General features: G+C 37.7%; 1 protein-coding gene and 1 long non-coding RNA gene across 5 annotated transcripts in view; one reads left to right on the top strand and one right to left on the bottom strand.

The window, feature by feature from the left end:
• LOC102672024 (unconventional myosin-XV) overlaps positions 1-26,699 on the bottom strand; it is a 63,729-nt gene that overhangs the window by 30,286 nt on the left and 6,744 nt on the right. The window contains exons 2-25 of one of the 4 annotated variants that reach the window (XM_006619172.2): positions 25,743-25,853; positions 20,965-21,053; positions 20,811-20,874; positions 20,621-20,730; positions 20,066-20,350; positions 19,533-19,710; positions 19,153-19,431; positions 18,110-18,439; positions 17,363-17,650; positions 17,119-17,276; positions 16,583-16,960; positions 15,964-16,307; positions 15,005-15,676; positions 14,037-14,308; positions 13,792-13,968; positions 12,998-13,451; positions 11,972-12,747; positions 10,961-11,065; positions 9,490-9,968; positions 9,129-9,416; positions 8,841-9,052; positions 8,556-8,751; positions 7,369-8,359; positions 6,725-6,967 (exon numbers count right to left, since the gene is read on the bottom strand). In XM_006619172.2, coding sequence (XP_006619235.1) covers positions 6,725-6,967; positions 7,369-8,359; positions 8,556-8,751; positions 8,841-9,052; positions 9,129-9,416; positions 9,490-9,968; positions 10,961-11,065; positions 11,972-12,747; positions 12,998-13,451; positions 13,792-13,968; positions 14,037-14,308; positions 15,005-15,676; positions 15,964-16,307; positions 16,583-16,960; positions 17,119-17,276; positions 17,363-17,650; positions 18,110-18,439; positions 19,153-19,431; positions 19,533-19,710; positions 20,066-20,350; positions 20,621-20,730; positions 20,811-20,874; positions 20,965-21,053; positions 25,743-25,853 — 7,479 coding nt within the window. Of the gene's footprint in view, positions 1-6,724; positions 6,968-7,368; positions 8,360-8,555; positions 8,752-8,840; positions 9,053-9,128; positions 9,417-9,489; positions 9,969-10,960; positions 11,066-11,971; positions 12,748-12,997; positions 13,452-13,791; positions 13,969-14,036; positions 14,309-15,004; positions 15,677-15,963; positions 16,308-16,582; positions 16,961-17,118; positions 17,277-17,362; positions 17,651-18,109; positions 18,440-19,152; positions 19,432-19,532; positions 19,711-20,065; positions 20,351-20,620; positions 20,731-20,810; positions 20,875-20,964; positions 21,054-21,443; positions 22,045-25,742; positions 25,854-26,699 lie in introns of those variants that run through there. The other 3 variants (XM_031512192.1, XM_031512194.1, XM_031512193.1) reach the window with 3 other exon arrangements.
• The window catches only part of LOC116186056, a 20,124-nt gene continuing 16,819 nt past the window's right edge, over positions 23,395-26,699 (top strand). Inside the window, exon 1 of the long non-coding RNA XR_004150981.1 lies at positions 23,395-23,405. This is a non-coding gene — a long non-coding RNA (uncharacterized LOC116186056). The remainder of the gene's footprint in view (positions 23,406-26,699) is intronic.

Raw genomic sequence — 26,699 nt, 5'->3', positions numbered from 1 at the left:
TTTTTTTTTTTTGTTTTTATTTGTTCAATATGTTATTTCAAGAAGATGAAAGTTCTCAGAGTTTCAGTATGTGTTTTATCGGAATTTATTTTCATTGAAGAATCAACATTTTCCAATCTTTGCAATATTATCGATAAAATTATTAATTTCAATTGGTAATACGAGATCGGTGTAATTAAGTTGATTAATGTTGGTTGAATCACACGATGAGAATAGAAGTATAATTGACCGTTATTAAGAGATTCTTGGAACAGGGATCCAAGAAGAATTGCGCGTCGGCTTGGAAGACGCCGACTTCTTCCGGCCAGCTAGACCATTGTACGCAACGTCGCGGTTCGTGCACGGTGTCGTCACTTGGCTCGTGACAAAAGAGGCAAACAACAATTTGTTACCGGTTTTGCACCTTTCCAATGTTTCTTTTTTTCTTTTTCTTTTTTTTTTTTTTTTTTTTTTTTTTTTTTTTTTTTTTTCTTCTTCCCTCTCAACCGCGAACACCGTGTGTCTAGCGTAGAAGACTTTCACTGCGATCTTATGTCCATCGTTCCGCTCGTTTCGCAATTTGGAAACTTGTGCTTCGCGAAAATTGATAAAATTCCGCTCTACGAAGTCGATGGATTTCTCTTACACGCAACAAATCGAAATTCTTTGAGTTCTAATTCGATTCCACGAGTATTTTACGAACGACATCGTTTCAAAGTTATTTTGGAAAATTAATATAAAGAATGAGATATTTTAGAGCCAGGATTTTCTGTTATTCACGATTCAATAGTTATTGTATTCTTGTGTAAATTTTATATGTATTATTATAACTTCATTATTATAATTTTTGCAAATTTATATTAGAATTATAGAATTTCTTTTGGGCACAATTACGGTCTATGCCCATTAAAATGACTTCTGTATCAAGGAAATCTGATTAATGGAGAAATTTAAGATCCGATTTCGCCTCAAATTATACAGCTGTAAATCTTTCCATTGAATTGTAAATTCCCTTTAATATATCTTGGATCATTCATCACTGGAAGAAAGTCTTGGCTCAATTTTCTGCCGTCTTCCAATGCGAAATAACTCGAACACTCGATGTTTTATAACATACTTACACGCCATCTATTAAATCAAGGACGACACCATAATTGACGAACGATCTATCATTCGCGATCCACGTGTGCAATTCATTTTCAATAAGTTTAGAAATCTTGTGATATATTGTTGATACAAATTACGCCCCTTTATAATCCTCTATAACATTCTTCTTTTAATGATTTAGATATCCATCGATGAATTTTCCATTCCATTCTTCTATCGAGAATTCATTTTGATTAGAAGAAATTTCATTGAAATTTTTACGATTCTTCTTCATCATTTATTAAATACGGTATTAAATAGAGAAAATTCACTCGATGATCTGGATGAGGTGAAAATAAAGATGAAAAATGACGAGCAAAGAGTTGAAAATTTTCTTTTTTTGACAAATATACCAAATAGTGTATATTATAAAGACATAGACGATCTGCCTCCTCACGAGTAATTCATTTTCGTTTACGTCATTATTTCTTGCAAATGTGCAGTTCAAGAGCAACGACGGGATCAGCACAATTAATTTATCATTTCCAAGTGCATTTCCATATCGCGTTGCAACTGCATATAAACAACCAAATAAAAAAAAACAACAAAAAATTATAGCAACGAATAACGATTAATCTTCATATTAATAATTCTCAATGAAATTTTATTTTATACATCTAATATCGTCGCGTTTAATTATTATCATCGAGGGAAATCCATTCAAAATTCATTCATCAATTACCAGTAAACTAAACTAGATCTAATAAATTCATTCATTTACGAGTTCATAATTCATTTCCACATCTCGTTCTCCAAAAAGGCAACAGCCTGTAATCTTGAATCCGCTCTTCTTTGAAAATCTTCTTTGAAACTACATAAAACAGATCCCAGTTGAATATAGAGATATATATATCAAGCGAAGAATTCTGTGGCGCGTGTACGCCCATTTTTCACGGATGAACGGAAAACGGAACTGAATGGCTGAATCCACTTATTTCTTTGCTCTTGAAATAGTCGCGCGCAAGCGTGGAAAGGCAATCGGCCAACGTCAATTAGCAACGACGATCGGGTTGGAAATTCTAACGGCACGGATACCGCGTAATGTAACGAGGCAACCTCGGCCAACGCCTAGTGTAAATTGCGTTTCCACTGAGTGGTCATATATGCTGGCCAATGCCTCCTTTCTTGCACGATGGAGAAGGTATCGGCCACCTATCATCTGTGCAGACGGTTTTCGATCGTCTTTGGTGAAGGACGAGTCTCGATCTAAATATAGATCGATATAGAAACGGCGAGAGAGGAAGTTTTACAATTGTTTTTGGTGTAATTCTTTTCTTAGAAGGTATTTGGTGAATTTGGATGAGGAACGAGAATGAGAATTATTGGAAGAAAGTTTTTAATCTTATTCTGGTAATTGCTTTTTTTTTTTTTGCGAATTTCTTTTGAACTCGTTGAAATTTTGCGGAGGAAAAGTAACTTTTTCTTATGGAGATGAAGCGAGGATTGGAAGATGATCTGTATCATGTGAAAATAGAAAGTGTAAATTGAAGATAAAGATATCCACGTTTTTTATTCTCCTTTAATTAATTTTTTGAGCAATTATACTTTTATCGTTTTTTATCGTAATTTTTTATCTGAATACTTGAAATTCCAAAGCAAATCAACGAGTCAATAAAGAACGAAGAAGAATTCATTTCTGAAATTTCTCTGTATTTTCTTTGAAATTTAGTTTCTTTCATATATTTATTATATATATAATTTCTAAATTCTAAGGATAACAATGATAATCGAAAATGATTAAATTATCCTGTTTTAGGATCTAAAGATTAAAAGAGAATAATACGGTTATCTTTTGTTTTGGTGCACCAGTTATCGAAGCCTTGTTACGCCACTGAACGTCGAGGCAAAGCAATGGGACTGATCGATTGACTGGTCCCACGTTCTCGGTGAACGTAATAAAATTCAATGTAGAGGTTGAAATGTCATACGAATATCGCAATGTTAATGCCAGTTCTTTATCTTTTTTTTTTAAAAAGGAATAAAGAAATCAAACACTTCCTTCTTCTGAACGTGTTGGAAACGTGTTGTTATATTATCAGAATAAATTATAAATTGTAGAAAGTACGAAGGAAATATGAAGATGTTTAAACAAAGCATAGAAAAATTTGTTTTCTCGCAGATTTGATAGATATAATAGTTTTTTTTTTTATGATAATCAATCCTGACAAGATTATTACACTATATTGTTATGTATATTTCGAAATTATCAATGTTCTTATCGTGAATTATTTCCTTATAACATTGATAATTTTTTCTTATAAACAGTATTACTACGTAATATTTAAACCTAGAATTTAATATTACGCAGTATTTGAATCATCAATCATTTTTTACTAAAGTAAAATTCATAAAACATATGAATCATGAAACGTACAAGGTCGTTTCTTTCTCTTATTACATTAAGAGAATTAAATTAAATCTTAGATTAAATTATAACTGATTGGAATAATTAAAAAAAGAAAACCAACAGATAAATTAAATTCTAAAAAATTCTAAATAAAAAAATATCTTGCGTTTGAAATCTGAACTATGATTAATGATTCAAATGTAATACATAAACTCTGAGTTCAAAGATACACGCGTAGAAAAATTATCAATTAGGATATGTTGATTGATTAACATTAGAAAACGAATAGGATTAATTCATTTTGTAATTCATTTTACAAACGAATAATCCTTTTATATCCTCCTCTTTTGATTTCATTTCATTTTGCAATTCGTGAAGGTAGATTCATTCTTCTATTAAGACCACTCGAGTTTGCCATTCCACTGTTTCTTTTGAAACACGTGTATGTGAATCCGAGGAATGCTCTATTTCCTTTTCCATCCGCGTCAGGTTTGGTCGTCCATTTTCAGTATTAATACATAAATGGCGGTTTGAGGTGGAATTAAAGACACGTAACCACGTATTTCTCGATTTACTCTCACTATTAGATTTATCGTGGTGGTAGAAAAATTGGTCGAAAATTTTCATGGAGGCTCGATTAAAAAGGAATCTTTGATTGATATTCCTTTCTTCTAGAACTTATGTTTCAAGTAATCGATGCTTGTACGTTCTCGATGAGCGATTAGACTGGATCGATCTATTTAAATTTCAAACTAGAAGAGATTATCAGAATCGTAATAAATGGTTTCAATCAGAGACAGTATCTTTTAATTTTTCTTTTCTTTCTAATTATTTTAACAATATTAAACAATTCTAAGTTAAGTCTCTTAAATGTTGCCTTTAAATATACCAAGATTTCTAATCGCTCTTCATCATGCTGATATTCCAACGAGAATAAACGATCGTTTCGTAAAATCGTTATCCCACAGATGAAGGCAAAAATCAAAAAACTAGTGAAGCTCATCAGCGAACGCAAATGACAGAACAGATAAGAAAATAAGAGAACGCGTGGAACGTATCCAGTTGGTGGAATAAATGATGATTGACCAACTTTATGCGCTTCTTAACTTATATATAAACACTATGTAGTTGAGTAGATCTCTGCAATCTGAAAACCTCCAAGTCTAAAGTATAAACTTTAATTATACTTACTAGCAATTTAAATTATTTTCCACGTGTTTACTTTTTATCTAAAAATTTTATATTATTACTCGTTACAAATGCAGCTTTTATTTATCATTTCAAACGAACAAATATCTAATTATCCAGTTTAATTATATATTACAATCCAACAGTCACAATCTTTTTTTTTTTTCTATTAGAATATTTATATAGAATCATTTCCTGGCAAAAATCATTTCAAAAAACAAATTCAATAAAATTACAATTTCCTTAATTCACGTTCACCATCATAATCCATACTACTTGTATTGTGTATCTCTTCATGCATTCTATAGATTTTTCCTCAATCAAATTTTGCACAAAATCTTCGAACAACCCAAATGAGAGAGATCATCATTTTTTCGAAATTAGATTAAAAAGATTGCGGTAGGTTAAAACCACGAAGCCATCAAGCGTACGTTAGACCGATCTTGGGGTTATGATTCCCTCTTCTTTCTTTTTTTGCGTGCGAGGGACACGTCGTTACCCCGAATCGTCTTTTCTCGCGGGTAAATCGTGGGCCTTGCTTTCCGCTACCCACGCATTATCGCGATGGAATGCGATGTCTGTCGTTCGCGTTGGCTCGACAGGCCCGAGGCACGGCTTCTCCTCGAGTTATCCCTCTTGGGCCGCTTATTACAGCCGCGTACCGATTTCCACACGTGCGATCGCGTTACCTCATCGGTGCATGTGTGCTGCTCCACGATTAATTGCGCAAGTTACGGACACGATCTTCGTGGATCTTTTATCGTTCTATTGGCTCATTCCTCCGACCAATTTCGAGAGTTTTAAAATTTCGAGGTGAGATTTTCTTCCTCGTAGAAATTCTATGTTTGTTCATTTTTTTTTTCTTTCGACGATTCTTTTGAATTTTATTTCTGAGTTTGAAATTTAACGGTGTGGGATGAAAATAGATGATGAAAGGGATACAATTTTTTTCTGTATCTTATGGAATAATTAATATAGATTGGATGATGTAGAAAACTTAATTTTAGATTAGTTAATAACCCTCGAGAGGGTTATTAAGTTGCTATATATTTATAATCATTTTCAATATCCACTTATTTAAAATAGTTTCGAAATTAACTTTCATTTCTTCCCTCAAACGTATCTTCTCTTCTGTTGTAATTTATGTTGAGATCCGAATAGTTAATTTCGATTCAAATTTAGAATCCAAATAAGTATTAAAAAATAATTTCAATTGAGTAAGTAGTAGAATGGCGTCAAGTTTCTTGAATTCAAGTTATCGAAACTGAATTCCTACAATCATTTGATCGTTCGATCGATAAACGAGATATTGCGTCGTGAATTTGTTAATTTATAATTCGTTAAGTAATTCTGATAAATTCGATTAGTGTTAGGCTCGTTCATAAGTAATTCTTTTTACTATAAATCTAAATTATAATTAGAAGATCAAAAAAAAAAAAAAAATAATAATTGGATTCATAGAATAGTCGAAGAAAATTTAATTATTTTTAGATTTCTGAATATTCTTCTGACTTTTTGCAATATATAATTCGTAATTACAGAATGAATTACATTCGTGATTACGAAATACCTATATATTTTATAATAATATAAAATATAGAAATATTATATTTTATATTATTTTTTTTAGATATAGAAATAGAATTAATCTGTTCGAATTCATGTTAGCAGTCTGATAAAAATATATATCTTGCACAAATATTTAGTATAATAAATTATGCCCAGTGCTCGTAAAACGATCATACAAACTGCGTTTCTAAATTATCGCACGCAAAATTATTCTCAAAACATAGAAAACCGTGATTTTTAAATGCGGATCGACGCGAGTTGCATTTTCTAAACTTTCTGGAAAAGATTGGCTCGAGATAAACGACGAACAGAAATCGGCCAATGTCACTGTATCACTGAAATAAATTAAATTCTTTTTTTCGCCTATTCCAAATTATGTATTCCGTTTCTTTGGAAAAATTGAATCAAGTCGAACGATAAATAATAATTACGCGTCACAAATTTCTCAATTTGTCAACTGATGAATGATGAGATTAAACAATTGTTATCACTCACCATTCTGATGTAACTGCTTATCATCTCGGTCAATTGTGGAGCTCTGTTCGTGTGCAGGGGTAGCCTGACTCCTGACGCAATTTGCATTACACAGACACCGATCCGTGGAGAACTGACCGAGACGATTTCCTCCAAAGGCAAAGTTTCCAAAATGACCAAATCGCCGTTCGGTGTACGTTTGATGAGTCTGAGACCGTGATGAGAGATCGCCACGTGTTGGGTTTCTGGATGCTGAGGGCCGATCTGAATAATGAAAATAATTCAAATTAAATATAAAATTATCGAGTGTATCATATTCAATCAGAATATGATATATTTTAGAGGTAAAAGAAATGGCGTGAAAAATAAAAGACGCGAGATAAAATAATCTAATAGTTATTATACGTAGCTTTCAACGATTCTTTTCGCTCCTTGATGCCTCGAAGACAGACTGATTATTAATAATAATTGCAACAATGGAGCGATTCTAATTTAACCATTTTCTTCTCGCGACTTTCCTTTCGGGAATGCCACGTATGATTAGCCATGTATAAACACCATATATGGTAATTATGCACGTAGTCACAATTGACTAGGTAGAACGAAAGGAGTTGGTGTATCGAGTTTCGATTCACTTTTTTATCGAAAAATTCTAATTCGCTCACCGACACTGGGAATATCCTGGCGAAATACAGAGGCCATTGTTTGGCCATGTCAACCACGTTCTTCTTAATCGTGATCTTGTGCTGGGTACTCTGCAGATTGTCCAGAGTGACGCCATAATTGTCCAACATCTTGAGCATATTCTGCCTGTCCTCCTTCGTGATCCGGATACTGGACGTGGCAAGCACGTCGTAAGCGACTTGGCAAAACACGAGATGAAGGGCCAGGGGGCTGTTCAACGTCTCGTTGGGGGCGAACACTTCCTTCTTCACCCTCAACGTCCACGTGACCCTGTTGTACGTGAAATGAGCCGTGGACGTTTGGGGATAGAGCTTCGTGTTCACCACCTCTTGGACCTTCTCTATTTCCGGCTTCTCGGCAGGTGGCAGCACTGGCCTGAGGAACTCGGGCCATTCCTCGATCTCGATCCTCTCCATTTTGTCGGTACGATGGGTGGACGCGACGCTCGATCTCCTGTCTAGATCACGATCCAATTTCTTGAAACTTTGACGAGCGGCTGCGAACGATTCCCTCGTGTTCGGCATCAGGCCAAAGTCTCTGGACGAGGGCATGCCGAAGCTGTCCCTCGACTTTGGCGACACGTCCCTGGCCATTCCAAAGGGATCTCTCTTCGTGTTCTCGAATATGTTTCTCGCGTATTTCGGGTCGAAGATGTCCGAATTCAGGTCGCGGCGGGAGTCGAAGTCGGAACTTCTGTCCCTTGCGGAACTTGCCATGTCCGTGCTGTCCTTCCCATAGAAGTCTTTCGACTTTGGATCGGACAATCGTGACTTGTCGAAGTCGTTTCTGTACTCGTGGCTCTCCCTCAGATGCTGCTGGGACGCGAATATGTCTCTGCTCTGGCTGAACATGTCGCGCTGGGTCTTGGAAAAATGGTCGAACGCCTCCGAATCCGGGGATGTTCGGAATGAATCTCGAGCCTTTGGCTCGACCGGGGCTGGAGGCGACCTGGGTTGCGGTACTCCGGATTGACTGAGCGTGAGAAATATTCGAATTGAGTATTAGATAAAATTGAATTAATCTTTTTTCCTTTCCTTTTTTTGATAATATATCGTTTAATGAAAATTGAACAGAAACGTGTCGTATATATTTGAAAAGTATGTTAAAAATAATAAGTTGAAAATTAGAAAAAGAAAAATTAGGGAATAATTTAAGTATAGAAGAATACCTATTGCTGTACATGCTTCCACCACGAGGACTGGGGGGTTGCGGAGGTGTGACCGGAAGCGGAGGTGGCACAGGCCTCTCCATTCTCTCGATCTGAGTCCTGACTACTTGCGCCTGAGTCATCATGTCGGTCGTGCCTTTTGAAGTCACGCTTTGCGTGTCATCGGCCGTTGACGCGTAATCGTCCCATCTTCCCCCTTTCGAAAATGTCAAACGGTTTATCATCGAACCATTCATTTCCCAATCGACACACACGAATCTATAACCACTTAGTAAGAAGAATTACCTAATTGCTGTTCGAGAAGAAGCTTTCTATTGTCCTCCAAACGTTTCACTTTACCGTCCTCGCGAGGAAGAGCAGGTTTCTCGGTTGTCTTCGTTGATCTCACGCTGTGATTCGCCGTCACTTTTTCCAATCTCTGCCTCATCTCCGAGCTAAGCTTCAGTTTTCCTATGCTTCCCGGGGATGGCCTCTGTGCACCTACCTCCAACGCGGATCTGGAAAAGGTATACAGAGTTTTAAATGCAATACCTTCGAATTGATTCTCAACGGGAAGAATTTCAACAATCGTACTTGGACTTTTTCTTTTTCTTCTCCCCCTCCTCTTTGTATCCATTTTCGTGTTTGGCGACCGGAGGTGGAGCATGGCCAACCGCTGCCTGCTTCTCGTTCGTCTCGACGATATTCTCAATTTCGAATTCCTCCCACTCGACGCCACCCTCTGTGCTCGGCTCCCCCTCGCCCTGATTGTATTCTTGATATTGGGGTGTAATTTTTCGTTGCTGCTGCTGTTGCCGCATTTTGAACTCTATGAAACTGTCCTGGCTTTGATTCTCGTTCGAGTCGCTAGGCGGAGGCCATCTGAGATAAATAACGAGAAATATTGTGAGATGTTAATTTTTTTTTTCGATTTTTCTTTCGATTATTTATTCACCTCCATTTGCCAATTCGAACTGTCTTTGCTCTGCCGTAAGGATCGAGGAAAGGCCTCGATTCGGACGGGTCGTGAGACTCCAAAGGTGGTGGCATGGGTGGCGGGGGTGGCACACCCTTGTTGTTGCTCGAATTCGACAGATTGCTGTCCAAACTGCTCTTACGATTCTTCAATTCGCTCAACACGTTGGTGAAGTTACTTTGCACGTTGCTCTTGCTCGAAGGGCAAGGCCTTTTTGCGTCCGCCGAGCTCGATGATTTCTTCGAGTCGGCCACTTTTCTCTCGACGCTGACCTTCCTCACCGCGTATTCCACGCTGGTCTTCCTAACGATTTCGGAATTCTTTCGAGGCGGGCTTTGAGACCGATGAATCTGAGCCTTCACCGTCATCTCCTGTCGCTGATTATTGGTCGAAGACGCGGGCGCACCCTGCTTCTCGGTCGACCAAAGTTCACCGTCCTCCGGTTCCCTGAAGGAAACCTAATTTCCAAATTTTACGTTTTATTCTTCTCTAAGTTTATTCCTTTTGGATTATTTAACTTCATCTACTAATTTGCAAAAATTTCTAAATATTTTTTTTTCAATTATTGTTTATAAAGTTTATATTTTACAAAGTATGACGATTTACAAACATGCTCGAAATGAATATTGTTTCGTGCTCTTGTATGTACAGTGCTGTGAAACAATTGTAGACTCGTTAGGATTTTTTTAAATGTTTTAGGAGAAAAGTGAATGCAAGTGAATGAATTTCGAAAATGATTTCATTCAGTTATTTTGGATCAACACGAGCTTTTAATATAAACGCATTAATTACAGATTAATCTTTATATAAATTCGTCGTTAAAGTTAAAGAATTATCAGACTCGTTTAAAGTATTCGATCGACGAGTGCCTCTCGAACACCTGCATTCCTCCACACCACTGTACAACTCTGATATTTGCGAATCTTTCCCATAACCGGTTAATATTTTATTCAGCGTAGCGTGTTACAACGTGTTCAGAGATACATTTCAACGCCGAAATTAAATAAATCGGATTGAAATGAAAATTTTCGATTGAAATATTGTCGATCTTTGAAAGCTGTTGTAACGAGAGAAAGAAATAATCGATCGATCGTTTTAAATTTCCCTTCAAAAAAATTCTAGACAATTTTTCAATCGAAATTTAACGATTCTTTAATTTCGACGTTAAATATGGGTGGAAAAGTTTGTGGAACGTTTTTCTTTTTATTTCTTTCGATAATAATTTTCTCTATTATTAATTAAACGTTTCACGATTATAATATCAAAAACTCTTCGTCTTTATGATATAATCATAAAATTTGAACTAATAATAGAACAAATCTTTACAATAAACAAAAAAAAAATTTCCACAAATTTTCTTTCCACACCTGATATCAAATAAAATCGTATTAATTATCATCCAAGTTATCGATCGACAGATTTTATTCGTTAGATGAATATCATTAGATACCTTGGAGTAGCGTCCAATGGAATCATTGGGCCCCATTTGGGCACCGTTTTGGGGGGCTGGGGGGACAAGATTCATACTGGAGGGGCCTGCGGACAACGCCGTGCCCTGGAAACACACACCCACGCCGCGATGCGGCTAAGAAGCCCACAGGATCGTCCAAAATGGACGTGAATATATATAAATATATATTTTTTTTTTTTGCTATTTTTTTGGATGATCGCCAACACTGTCACACATACGTATTTCGTACAGTGTTGCACCGATCGTGTTAGTCATTTAGTTATAATGTGATCGTGAAAGTGACGCACGAAAAATGACGGCGTATCCGTATGTGAGATGACATTTAACATGCAATTCTCGGTTTATTTAAATGTTACGACATGTCCGTATTATTGTGCGACCAGGTAAAATTAATTACGCGTGTATACGTGTAAGGAATTTGATCGAGTATCGAGTAATGGGTCTTGTTTTGTACACGTATGGTGATCTCGTGTGTTTTATCTTCCTTTTAATTTTTTACGATTAATTTTCTGGGACAAGATTGAATTATCATTTCGTGAAATGAGAAATGTAATAAAATTAATTTTTATTAGAGAATATCCTTGTTTAACAAAGTCTCGGACTAATTGGCTAGTTATATAAATCAAACTTGATTGAAATTAATTTTTTTAATTTAGAATTTTTATGAAACTTGAAATAGAATTATATTTCAATTTTAGATATTTTATGTATTCTCTATAGTTTCATTTAACACTTATTTCTAGAACTTTTTCAATAGTTCGTATATTTGTTTCGTTTTTCGATACGGAAACAATAGCCTGATTCATTTATCACCTAACCTAGAAAAATTGCCATACATTTAGCATTAAATTTCCAATATATCTATATATTTATTCAATTTCAATAATTATATTGAAATAGGATTATATAAAATTCAATTGTCCCAGAAAATAATCGGAAATTCTCGACGTCATTGTCACTTTATTAATCAAGCGTCGAATAATTTCTCACCGGTTGTTGCGACGAGTTTTGGGGGCTCTGCACGAGCAGTTGTTGAAGAGCCTGATTCTGGGCAAGCAGTTGCTGTTGAATCTGTATATTCTGGGCCATGGCACTCTGCAGGAAGGCTCGTTGCAAGTTCTGCTGGTAAGCCATCATGTCGTTGCTCTGGTTAGGGGGTGAATTGGGGTACTGAGGAAGACTCAGCCCTTGCATACTGTAGATCGGTATGGGCATGAAGCCAGGCCCCATGTTCATGCTCGTGCTTTGAGCAGCCGGCACTTGTTGCGGCGTGCTGAACATTGGCATCATCATGGGGGGCGACATCATCCCCGGCGTGATGGCACCAAAGTTGAACGTCGCGTTCTGATTAGGTATGTCCATGTTTCCACCCCCTTTGATCTTCTTGGACAATTCACTAGCTGTGATTCCCTCTCCTCTTCTCTCCCCCCTCGTCACACTTTCGATGAATTCTTCCACGGAATCGTCGAATCTCTTCTCGATGATTATGGCACCGCTCTGGGACCTGTCATCCTTCGTACCCTTGATGCTAGCCGCCAGGCTCCTCGCGTCCGACAACTCGTCCAAATTTCCGTCCAGAACCGGCATGAACAATTCGTCCAGGAACTGGTCCACGTCTGAAGCTTGACTAGGCACCCTGACCCGTCTCACGTGAGAGGCCAGGGAAGGAGCTTCGCTCGTGTCGGACATGGCCGAGGATTTCACGCCGTACTCGCTCTTCTCGATGTAGGCACGACTCGATTGGCTGCCTGGCAATGCTCGTTTGCCTTCACGAAAGTGTATTTGGTTACGCGAAGAGCTTGCAATCTTTGGAATTGGGGATATTCACGATAAGAAGGGGATAAATATAATCTTAAGTAAGATTCTGATACGAAAATAGGGTAAATTATTGAGTTAAATTTATCGAATTTTTCAACTTTGGAAAAAAGTCTAGAATGGTTTGAAAGTAAATCTAAATGTTTTGTTGTGGAAGGATTTTAAAGAATGAATAAGAATCAGATATTTGAGATTGCTCACCAGGATATTGAGATTTGATGAATCTTGTCTGTGATCTGATGTAACTGTTCTTATCATCCTCAGACCTTCCGGTTTGGCTAACCGATTGGATATCAGGGTACTCAAAGTCGATGGTCAGATCTTCCTCTTCGATGTTTGGCTCTGTGGTCCTTGTTATTCTGCTGTACTTCCTCTCTTGATTTATCTCATTCCTTGTCATGTACTCCACGTTACTGACGGCCGATGTCTCGCCAATCCTTTCCAGACTGTGATAACGCTCGTTTAATTTGGACGAAGATAATCCAAGATTGGCCAGTTTCACCGGAGGTGAAACCACTTCTGGTTGCAACAAGTTGTCCAAGCTGCGACTACGTTGCTTTTCTTTCTCGAAGTATCTGTCGTTCAAAGCTGATTTTCGGGATAGGCCAGTCTCTGTTGTGCTTTCCAATATCGCTTCGTGAGATTGTTTCCTTACCTTGTGAAATGAAGAAATATTTAAACAATATTTTTACCTTGGTATTGATGGAAGACTATAGAAGATTAATAATTAAAAAACTGAAGGTAATTCTTTTTATCTGGAAAATATTATTATTACATTTTATAAAGTGTATATCAACAATCCGAAATTCTTCAAAATGAAAATCTAAATCTTCAAAATTCGAATTATTAAATCATGGAGTTTTTTCCAAATTTCAAAAATTTCAAAATTCTAGAAATTCAAATCGCTCTGTCTTTTTTTCAAGGGACAGTTTCTTCGTCGAGGGAAGGAATTCTTTTCGAGATTAATTTTGAATAAATTCGTTGATCGAATTTACCGATGGCTTGGTCACAGGTGGTTGCGGCGGGGGGACGGCAGGTCTCCTCGGCGATTGAATTTCCGGTTCGACGGGTTTATCCATAACCTTGGATACTGGTTTCCGCTCAAGGGGCTGGAACGTTTTCAGAACCGGTGGTTCTATTTCTTGTTCCAGCTCACGAATTATATGCGCGTGCTAAATAAACCAGACGGAATTTTATTACACGATGGAGGAGGGGGAGATTGAGACGCGATTCAACTCACCTCTCTCTTTTTGATCGGTGGGAAACTGTTCTTCCGTTGCTCCAAGAACATGTGTTTGGCAGCGGGGAACGCCGGTGCTAGTTCCATCTCTGAGATCAAATCTAACACGTAATCGAAACCGTTCGTCTCCGTGACGATCGCGTCTGGCCCGTCCAATTGATTCCACAGGGTGATTGTCCATCCGGAATTGTCCACTCCGTGATTGTTGACAGCCAGGTTGGCCAATTCTTCGCAGGTTGTCCAAGAATCCACCGCGCAAGTAACCGTTTCGCCTGATTAACAAAAATTAACAGTAAAAAAATATATATATATATATATATAGTTTCGAAATTATTTATCTGAATTGAACAGAAAATGGCACGAGTAGTCTCTCGAATTTTAGAAAACAAGATGGAACAAGAATAACGTTAAAGATGTAAAGAGAAAATAGATCTACTTTTCAAATCAAGTATCCAACTTTTCACTTTGGAAATTTCTTGATTAAAAAAATATGGAATATAAATCGGATAAGAAATAACAATCTTGATCCAAGGAATTCGATTCGAAAGAAAATTTTTCTTCCAAAGAAAAGGAATATTAAATTTTTAGTAGATGAAAAGAGAAGTCAAGCTTAAGCGTCTGAATTGAATAGGAAATGTTAATGGCACGAGTGATTTCTCGAATTTTAAAAAAATAAGGTAAAATAAGGTGCATAACGTTCAAGGATAACGTTAAAGATGTAAAGGCAGAGAAAATAGATCTAATTTTCAAATCAAGTATCCAACTTTTCACTTTGAAAATTTCTTGATTGAAAAAATATGGAATATAAATCGAGTGTAAGAAATAACAATCCTGATCCAAGGAATTCGATTCGAAAGAAAATTTTTCTTCCAAAGAAAAGGAATATAAAATTTTGAGTAGATAAAAAGAGAAGTCAAACTTAAGCTCTTAAGTCTCATATATATACATAATCCAAAAATGAAAATAACCATCGTAAAATCCAACGCTCAAAGCCATGTTAACTCGATTCCTGTTCGCTCTCCACTCCAACACGCACGGGGGATAATTCCTCGGCACGTGATGAACGATTTGCTGATTGTTGCTCATTATTCTGAATATCGTCCTTTCCCCTTGCAAAAGTTTCCTCTGGCAATAAGCCTTGTAGCCATCGTACGCGTGGTCGGACACGTATTTCAAAAGATACTTGAACAGTGTGGAGCTAGGTTGAAAAGCTGATAAACAATTCGATAACAACAGCCAACCCCTCTCCTTGTTCGCGTCGTTCTCGTTCTTCCACGTTTGATTTGCCAATTGGCAAAGAATCTCGTCCCTCAACTTTTCATTCACGATCCCTTTATTCACTATGTAATCGCCCAACGCTTGCTCCCTTTTCCCGCTCAAGTTGTTCTCGTTCATGAAGCGAAGGATCATCTTGAAGATCATCAGCGAGTCCGTGTAATCTTGATCACGGGCCTTCGCCAGGAACGGGGTCTTTATGGGCTCCCGTTTCATGCCGAAGATGTGGCTTTTGAAGTAAATGTTGGTGAATTTGGAGAATTGGTGCTGGTCGATGTCGTTCGGCAACGTGTAATTGTGGTGCATAGGTATCACTTGGCCGACAACTTTTAATAGATTTCTCTCCGTGTGCGTTGGCTGCCAATCTGTTCGAATGTAAATTTCGTGTCAATTTATGATATTAAAATCGAACCGAAAGTTGGAATAAAAAGAGTATAAAAAACTTGAAAATCAAATCGATTTCGCATCCAGGATAATATTGTTGAGAATTTGAAAATTTATGATTGTTGAGAAATTGAAAATTTACGTAATTACTTGAGGATTAGATTATGGAAAAAAATATATAATGAAACGAAGTGGAAGAATATAATTATGAGATTAAGAGAATTATTGGATTGGATTAATATTAATAAATTAATATTTTGTTACGCACCATCGAGTTTGCTGTAAATGAAGGCAAGTTCAGCAGGGATTTCCAAATGATTAACACCAGCCACGGCTCTAGAAGTTCTTTCTTGCTCCTCTCTCTGTTGCTTCGCCTTGGCTCTTTCTTTGCTCGCTCGTTCGATCTCCGCCCTCTTCGCCATTTCCTCTTTCAATACTTTGAACTTCTCACGCTGTTTTTTCCCCCTGTATATCTTCTGCGCCATGAGTACACCTTTCTTCAACGACTTGAACTTCTTCCTCTCGCGATAACCACGATAAACAGCTTGAATCAACACAGTGCTCCGTGAAATATTCAGGAATCTTCTTCTAGCCAGGAATCCTCTTGTGTATCTGATAATGGAGTAATTAAGATGCATCGAATATCTTTGATTGAAAATTATTTTCGAATTAAAAGTTGAAGAAAATAAATTAAATGATATAGCTTCGATTTCTGATTTTAATTGAATGAGAAAAATTCATTGGAAAAATAAATATATATTCATATAATTCCAATAAAAATTACATCTTGGAATTCGTCACTTTAACAAAAATTTGATATTTTTCTTTCGAAATTTCGATTTTTGCCTCCCTGAAGAATAGAAATTCTTTTTAAAAGATCTGAATACCTTTGAACAGTTATGGCAGCCCTTTCCAAAATCAGAGCTCTATTGTATTCCAAAGTCCTCTCCAAAGATTCCCTCAGGAATACTCTGGTGAGGCCAAGTTGATATTGGGCTTGCGCATCCTTGGGCGCAGCTTTGTCCAAAATGATACGGCAAAGTTCCTTGTTGGGTGCGCCTCTAGGCAGGTGCGTGGAAACGAGATACCTGTATCTGTCCACGAAATGTCCAAAAAGAAGTCGGACAGGGTAACCAGTTTTTCGAATGCGAATCGTCTCCAACATCCCTGTGTACCTTAGCTGCTCGAGGACGCAAGGCATGTCGAACTTCATTGGCGCTTTCTCCGTGTTCGGCTTGATGCATCGCACGAACCATGGATTGCATCTGAAATCGATCGATTAAAAATTGAGAAAAAGTACAGAACGAAGAAATGGAAGGAAATATTCTAGAAATTTAATGTTACGATATCCAATTTAAAATAATTTCTTTCTTCCTCGAAAGTAAGCAAAATAAGTCAATTTTTGCGTTGTCAATTTCCTTACTGAGACATGGAATCTAAAAGTTGCTGCAAACTGTCGTGAAATCGAGCCGAGACTGTTGGCGTCCTAGGTTTCATGGTGACGAATCTACCGTTCGGTTTGTTCATGGTTTTGTTGGCTTCGTGGGCCGTCCTCACGTGTTGGAACATCTTGCTCACCATCTGAAAAGAAATTTGATTGAAAAAGCGTTTCAATGGGAACGAATAAAATTTCAAATTGCTCGAGAAAATGGACGAAAAGGACTCACCGATATCTTGCTGCTTATTAATAATTCCACCACGTCGGGTCTCAACGTGTCCCTATTCTTGTCCAAGAAACCTTCCACGTTGTACCAAACTTGGCCTGCATAGTGCTTGATCGCGAATTCCGCGGAATTCATTCTTGGTCTTGAGTATAACTCGCTCAACGCGTGATTGTAATGGCATTTTTCTAAGAAGGAGAGATCCGTCGCTTTGGGAAAATTGCTCTCGTCGTCGAGGAGATGAAGGATACCCACTGGTTTCTTCGCTATTAGGTGTATCACCGGTAGATTATCCTGCACATCAAAATGAATTTCGTGTACAATTAATAATGAAAGAGTATTGTCTTAAGAAAAAGTCGAATTCCATCATTTTATTCAAGAAGGAACTTAGATACTCGTGTATATTTTGATTTGTGAGCAAGTATATAATTACTTATACTGCATTTCCTGTGAAAATTATTTTTTCTTCGATACGATTTTTTGCTCTAAAAATACAGAATATTGCATTTTGTAAAAACTAAAATCGATAATAATAATAATTCTGTTTCTTTCAGAATTATTCCTAAAATTTCACTTGCCATTTAAACTTATTACTGAAATTATAAATCAATGAAAGAAGAAAATAATGGATATTTAATCATAATCGCCAATATCAATTTCAAACCAGCTATTTCCAAACGAAGATTCATCGATTTTATGTAAAAAAAAAATAATAATGGAGCCAATTAAACCGAGGAAAGAACTTTCGCTCACCGTATAATTAATCGTCGTCCAATCGATTTTTTCCTTCGCGTATTCTTGTTGCTCCAACTTGAAGATATGCTTGTTGAAATAGAACTGGAGGTTCTCGTTCGCATAATTGATGCATAATTGCTCGAGGCTGTTCTCCGTGAAATTCTCGAACCCGAATATATCGAGTATAGAGATGGCGGCCGTCTGTTTCGTTCCTTTGTAGACGATGTGATTGACACGAGCGACCAGCCAAGAGAACAGTGAACTGTACAAAGCCTTGGCGAACGCGTCTCTCGCGTCTAAAGCCTGGTCGATGTTCAAGGCAGTGAAAACTCTTTCGTTTCTTGCTTCCTGTGGGTACAAGTTGATTCGATTATTTATTTATGATATAAAATCCTCCATAATATTATAATAACGTTACTTGGAAAAAAAAGAAGGAATGGCAAAAATGTGTCTCTCTCCTAAAAAATCTTCTAAATTTTGTGATTATTCAGAATCGAAATATTTATGGTAAAATTGAAAATTTCGAATCGAATTATACCAATTTATTATTTTGGAAAAATAGAAAGAATTTTGTATCATCAGAACAAAGAAAAATTGATCCTTTTCTTTCTTTTAAGAAACCTTCTAAATTTTGTGTTTCAAATTATTCATCAATCGTATTTATCATAAAATCGAAAATTTCGAATCGAACTACATCAATTTATTATTTTTCTTCACTCATTATCGTTTTGGAAAAATAGAAGGAATGGCAAAAATGTGTCTCTCTCCTTCTAAATTTTGTGATACATTATTCGAATTATTCAGAATCGAAGTATTCATGGTAAAATTGAAAATTTCGAATCGAATTACACCAATTTATTATTTTTCTTCATTCACTGTCGTTTTGGAAAAATACAAGGAATTTTGTATCATCCGAACAAAGAAGAATCGATCCTTTTCTTTCTTCTAATCTTCTAAAAAACCTTCTAAATTTTGTGATACGTTATTCGTCATCGAATTATTCATCAATCGTATTTATGATAAAATCTAATTACATCAATTTATTATTTTCCTTCACTCACCGTCGTTTTGGTCGTGAGCGCTCTGATGATTCCGTCGGAGTTCACCTGAAGGAGATGAGCAGCCCAACGAATCTCCGCATCAGAACCGACCTCCACCCCCTCCTGGCCATGCCTCATCTGCTTCCTGTGAAAGTACACGTTTCCAAGATGCAGAACGCTGGCGAGAATTTTGAAAATCGTGTCCTGCTCCTCCGAAGTGAATCCCAACACTTGCATGGCCGACAGGAGGGCTTTGAAGTCTTGGGTATCGGTCTTTCCATCGATTTCGCAGTTTCCACCCTGTGAATGAATTTGTGGCTTAATACCAGGTGCGTATACACCCTCCTCCTCCCCGTTGGTGAGGAAATTTTTCGAAAATTTTGTAAAAAAAAAAAAAAGACCTGGTTCAGGTAAAAGTACTTGTCGGGCGTGAGCAATCCGTATTTGTCCCTCAACTGTTGATCGAGACCGGCCAACAGCTCGTAGAACACGTGATAGTTCCTTTCTTCTGGCGCTTGCGTGACTATTCTACTTTTTTCGAGGAGATACTGAGTTATCCTTCCCCCCACAATGACTCCGCTGAAAAAGTAATTGGCGAATTAATAAGAACGTATCAGTTAACGACGAAAGCAGATAATTTCTCTTTACGCTTATTATTACATGACAAAACTGATTTTCTAATGCAAACATTCGAAGAAATAAATTAGCTTGGTTTTATTACTAATATCTCTTTACGCATTTTAAACACAATGATTNATGTACACAAATATTTCACAGATTACACAGGTAAATGAAGCGAGCACTTTTCGGAGAGAAAAGTCGTCGTTAAAGAGGAGAAAGAATAAATAAATAAATAAATAAATAAATAAATAAATAGATAGATAAAAGAACAATGGGGAATCGTTCCTTATTAAATTTCTCGTTTCTTACTCACTCTCTGAAATACACTTCCAAATATTTTCCGAATCTGCTGCTGTTGTCGTTCCTCGGCGTTTTCGCGTTCCCAAAGCTTTCCAGCAACGGCGTAGCCTCGAGAATTTGCTCGGTTACAAGGTTGTTCGGCGCGCGGTTAACAGCTGCCAGATATTGCATTACTAGTTTCGTGGATTCCGTTTTTCCCGAACCGGATTCACCGGAAATAACAACCACTTGATTCGCGCTGGCGTTATTCGCGGCGGTCACTTGGCTGTACGCCGACGAGCCCACGGCAAACAGATGACTGCAAATTGCAGAGTGGTAGTAAAAATATTGAATGAAAGAAGAGGAGGAGGAGGAATCTGTTTAAATGTGAAATTATTTAATTTCATAAATAGATTAAATTCATTTCACAAATTTCATAAACTTGTGAATTCTTTTTTTAGAAGAATTATCGAAGAAAGATTCATCGAGGAATTATTTTTTTAAATAATTCCTCTTAAGCTCGTTTTGTTTTATTGTATTTATATTATGTAAATTAGTAGATTTTTTCTTTTTTTTTTTGTAAACTCACGGTGGCAGTGTGCCAAGTATTCGTCCTTCGTATAGTTTCACTTGGTCCAATCCGTAAATGTCGAACATTTTGTAAGGGTTCACCGCCACCAGGATGCTTCCTGTGTAAGTCTGAGAAGCGTTGATTCGATTATATTAAAGTGTTGATGGAAAAGAATGAAGGTATGAAAAAAATAGGTAGAGATACGCACGTATATTAATTCCTTGTCGTATCGTATTTTCAGGTTCCATAATAGAGACGCTTCGTTTAAGTCACTGTAATTATTAATTGCGCTTGAGAACAGCGATTAATCTCGCCTGAGGTAGAAATTTTTCACCCGCGATATCGGATTATATAAAACTCACGTTAATTGGATCATGTCTTCGACTCCATTTTGCCCAAGATCCTGCCTTGGCTTTACTCCGCTTAAATTGGTGAGGGTGAAGATCTGGGGCTGAAACGAAATTATCATCAAGTCATAATAAAATCTTCTATAATTCAATTCTTAATTTTCGAATTTATTTTAATTTTATATTAATTGAGATCAAGATTTTCAATAATCTGGCCTGAAAATTAGAAATTTTCTCAACTCTCTAAATTAAATAAAATAAAATCTTCCTTAATCGGATCTGTGACACCAATCTCAATAATCAAAAATAATTTCTAATTCTTCTAATCCAGCTTGATTAAAAAAAAAATTAAATTCCTTCCAAATAAAATATAATCTTCGATAAATCAATTTAACAACAATTTCGAAATTCTTAATTCTGTTTTTTTTTTCCAGTGCATTGCAATCTCTTTTTCGCATCTTTCTACGATTCGCAAACGATGATTTTCCTCGCACCACATTACATTTTCGACGATCACACGAACGCATAGGTACGCCAAGGTTTCCGGTGTCCTCTTTATCTTCTCCCTCAAGGTGGTCCCCAGGGTTTTGGTCCTTCTTCCTGTACCCTGCCTTCTCGAGAGCCTATCATCGCCATCACTGTCATCGCCATCATCCCTTCTCGGACAAATCCGAGAAATGTGCCGATCGCGGGACAAATCGAGGCTCGAGCCATCCTCTCGAAAGTATCGGTCGAAGGCCGACTTCGAATCCATCGACTTGGTCATTTTGTAATACTCCTCGGCCAAGTCTTGCCGCGGAACGCGTGGACGCGCGTTCAAGGCGTCCTTGAGGCCGAAGACACTTTCCTTCGAGCGTAACCTTGACTTTTGAGCAGGAACATCGCGGCTCGCCGTGTCCATGACAAATTTGTGACACTGGCATGTCGAGGAACGTCTTCCAGTGTCCGATCCTTTCCTTGAATCGAGCTGGAGCTTGCAAGTGTAGTTTCGATACGAAGAATTCGACGTAGAGGGTTCCAACTTTTGCCGATACACGGATAAAGAATTGTCGGAGGAGCGACGATCCTTTAGCTTGGCCATTGACATCTCAGAAGGAGATATGGAGGATGAGGATAATATTAATTCTTTTCAATTTTTCTTTTATAATTTCTAGAATGATAATTCCCCACCTATTTTTGGAGAAGGCAAATTTTTTGGAGGACGATAGTTGTCGAATTATTTTCAATTCAACTCGAAGGATTGCAAGTGGAACTATGACGATTTCCCACTCGAGCCATTCCTATTTCTTTTAAGAAAGAAGGAAGAAGCGGAAAGGAAGATTGATTTCTTGATTATTATAGAGAAAGACGATCTTTTACTTCGTCCATCACCACTTCACGATCATATATATTTATACGGTATCCACTTCACTCTTCGTCACAATTATTTATCCAAGGCTAAGAAGCTCTCCAAACTTGGCCGTTTCCATCCATCCTTTTACGCGTTTCTCGCTCCGTTCTTCCGTCCACTTTTTTTGCCCGATTTTCTCGACTGTTGCGACCCGATCTCCGGCAGAGAGAATGCACGATAAAAAAGGAAGATTCGCGCGAATTCACATAAGACGCGAAAGCCACTCACGTGAGACTTAACCGGATACCGGGTTGCCTGAGTTTGCAGTTGCGATTCCATTGGCGTCGCCGCGTTTCGCGTTACACGGGGGGGAAACCACGATCCACGGAAAACGTATGAACGTTCGCGCACGGAGGCTTGGCCCCCTCGCGATATTAATAAACAGAGACCGTTACCGGAGTTTTAACCAACTCGCCGATCCTTCATGGCGCCGTAACGATGAATCGAAAACGTTTCGTTTCGTGTGCTCGATATATTTCCTTTGCGAAATTTACACGCGCCACGATCAACCAGTTTAACCAGTTCAACTGATTATAATAAGGAAAAGTTATGAACGAGTCGATCTTTTGGCAAAAAATGCTCGAATTCGAGGATTCGATTCGATTCGAATTGATAAAAGGATGGAGAAGTAGCGCGAAAGTTGTTTCGTAGATGGATCTGGAAAGTTTTATAGGAATTATATTTTTTAATGAATGTGGAGTGGAACAAGAGAGAAGGCTCTTTGTTATATTATTCATCGTTTTTCCACGAAATCGAGTCGCAAGATTTTCACTTGGAAAATCCAATGAAACGAAGAAAATTTTGATAATATCTCTATACATGTGGAAAAATGTGTGTATTTTTCGATATCAATTCTTTTGCATCGATCGAGATTGTATAAAGGAGACGTTTTAACCGATAGCAGTATATCTGACGACAGAATTATAAGTCGTGTAAAATTAATCGTAGAACGATGGCAATTATAAGACCGAGTCAGTTCTACGCCTGTGTGCATCGTTAACTATAATAGGACACCGTACAACTGGACTCTGATGCACGACAATGCATCGAGAAATCGGACCACGCGGTGAAAAATAATCGATACTACAAGCGGAGTCTCGGTCGTTCGACCGATGAATTAAAAATCGTGCAAGAAAGAATAATCTGCGCCGATTCTTTTTTCATAAAAGAAGGGGAACGTAAACGTAACGATTTATCGAAACCGCTCTACGCCTCTGAATTTCTCTCCCATGTCGTATCGAAACAATATCCAAGTACGGACAATGGTTGGAAATTTTTTTCCGTCGAGAAGGAAACGTAATGATTTCTCGGGGTGTGCAATTAGCGCTTCGAGCATTGAATTTAAACCTCGTTTCTTCCAGATCTTGAAACAATTTACCACTATTATTACGACTATTATCGTTACCTCAAACGGTATCTTCCTACTTTATACAAACTATACAAAACACCTATTATTATTTAAACACGATTTATTACATATCATATTTTCTAAATTTTGAAATTTAGAAGAATTTTTCCTCGATTAACATTCTTCTTCACTTTTCTTCGTGCAAAATCGTAAATAAGATGGATAATATTTTCCCGCGATTAAATATTGTCACAGAATTATTTGCACGAAAGTTAATCAATTGTTATTGCAACTTTCACAATGTTTGCAAGAATATATAGCCAAGATATTTGTTCTTGGCGCGTGTAAAACGTTTCTCTTTAACTTGAGCGAATTCGAACCGAAAAATGGGAATCGATCATTCATCTCGGCCGAATAGATCCAAGATCCGATTTCGAAACGAATTGACGAAAGTGAAGGAGAGGAAGGCGAAAAAAAAAAAACGCGGGGGAAAAAGATTGCGTTGTGCCAATACGGCTTTGTCCTTGGAGCTTGAAAGTGCAAGAAGGTGTCGCAAACAGCGGCCGGTACGCTGCCCCTTTTCGATATGCACTTTCACGCGTGGATCGATACATCGGTGTGGACGATAATTTTCCAACATAGTATACTCGCAGTCCACTTTCGCGGAAGTATTTCGCGGTATTCGACGAGAGGTATGCGTGGCATCCGTCTCGACTTTCTACCCGCGCCACCATTCGACCATCCTAGCTAGCCCCGTGTCACGGAAATCTCGTTTCTCGATTCTCTTCCTGTGATGACGTGAGATGTTGTTGTGTATTGGGACAAGTTGTGATTAAGAAATTCTTGAGATTGGTACGAGGAATTTGGATATTCGAAAGCTGTAATAGAAATTCTATCAGTAATGAAATTGAATATATTTTTATTAATCGAGTCTTACTTTTGCTGTTATCAATAATAACTATCTCGAATAGTAATTATTAAAATAAATCTTTAAATCATCATTTAAGCCACGTCGTCGTAATAATAGTCTCATAGTCGTGATAAATTTTGCAATCATTGTTAATTAAACGCAATTAAATTGAATTAATATAATATTTTCAAGCAACCTCGTGATAGATCAATCTCGTAGAAACCGAGTATTATCCTTTTGCTGCTATTAATACCACGTAGCAATTATAACAAGATATTAACAAGATGTTAATATATTCGGATGAATTATATGCTTTGCTCAAGAGGACGCCCTACATTAAATTAAACTAACATAACATTCCTGCCAGCTGAATATTTCAAACTGGATCGTAACAATAATTGGAGATTAAATGGTAATTAACCAAATTAAGACAGATATCTTATCTTCCATTATCGTAAAACTTTTAACTGTCTTATCTCCGTCATCTATACTCGAACAACATACAGAGCTACAACCAGTTCTAACTGGTGTCATCATTTGCATGAAAATTAAAAATTATATTTTCCAACCACCCACGTGACGAGCTACAATGGTAATACAGTCCTCCGGTTCTCCATTGTTCCCGCGTCAAATTAGCCGAGCAAAAAGTCAATGGAAACATAGTAAGAACCTCGCCCGAAGCGAGGCTCACTTTAAGGAAATGCAGAATAAACCGGTTGCTCCTTGGCCTCGAAGTGGCCAACTAGTATTGTTGACTACTCTCTAACACGCGTCCATCCAGTTCCTCCGTCCCTTCGAGAGATAAAGAAACGTGGAACGTGGTTTCATTGGTTAACGTCGTCTGCCAGCCAAACGGTAAATAATCCGATTTCTATTCGCTTGGACGAAAGAGAGAAAGAGAGAGAGAGAAAGAGAGAAAATTCATCTTTGAGCGTTGATAGAAGAAACGATTCTTCGTGCATCATAATCGAGGTTGTGTCACAGATCTTGCATAACTTATCCGGCGTTTTGAATCGAGAATAATATGCGCGATCGATGTGTCCCACATTTTCACACTCGTCATTACTCTTCTGACGTCTCTCCATTCAACGTTGCTTGCCTTTACTACTATCGGGGAGGGGGAATGGTAAATTGATTTCTCATACCTTGCCGGCGATCACTGCCTGCACCGAGAGAACATTGGCGGCCCTGTGGTATTCCAACACCTCTCCCGGCAACACGTGGCCGACACCTGGGTCGAACCACACCAATTCACCCTGGAAAAAGAAATGGAATAAAGAAAGGGTGAAGAGAATAATTAAAAATATTAACGATAGTGTGGATTGGAATAAATTAAAGGGGAGATTGGCAGAGATGTGATCATTTTTTAATAGGATTCTTCGTACAAAACGTATGAATTCTTGTGGTTCATAGGTTCGAGATTATTTCTTGCAAGAAACCTTAAACTATTTTGCAATTATTATTATCTTTGAAATGATTAATCGGAAGAAGAAGTGAACGAATTTGAACAACATTTATATTTAGATATATCCTATTAAAGAATCTCGAGTCAAAAAATTCCAACGATATAAAGATATAAAGAAGATTGAAAAAATTTCTTCGAGAAAGAAATAGAAACATGGAGAAATATCGCAGATACCATCAAGAAATTCCACCAATGCGATCACGAATAGGGATTATTCACTGAAAATCATGAGAATTAACGTATTTTTCCACCATAACTTTGCCATGCTAACCGTTTTCACGTTCCACGTTGGGCATACAGAGACACTTTCAACCTTGCCAGCACTGTTGGTCGATTGAACTTTCCTCTTCCCCGTGCAGAATCCAAAAATCGAGGACGTAGTCACGGGTGAGTTGGATCGGCCGCTATTGGCATCGCTGTAAGCCCTGACATGGCTCCCCGTCTTCTTCACGCAATTCGACCTCTCCTTGCTCCGTTTCGTCGAGATGGGCGATTTTCCATCGATCCCCTTCGGCCGGGTCTCGGCCAAACACCTTCTCGAACTTTTCACGCAACCGGGAAGAGTGGTCGCCAGTCTGCTCGCGCCGATCTCTCGTTCCGTCGAGCGAAAGTTCTCCACCAACCCGCTTCGAGGCCT

The sequence above is a fragment of the Apis dorsata genome, unplaced genomic scaffold (assembly GCF_000469605.1).
Source record: "Apis dorsata unplaced genomic scaffold, Apis dorsata 1.3 scaffold_397, whole genome shotgun sequence".
NCBI classification, from domain to species: domain Eukaryota; kingdom Metazoa; phylum Arthropoda; class Insecta; order Hymenoptera; family Apidae; genus Apis; species Apis dorsata.
The sequence above is the reverse complement of the archived record's forward strand: the minus strand, read 5'-3'. Positions and strand labels throughout refer to the sequence as shown.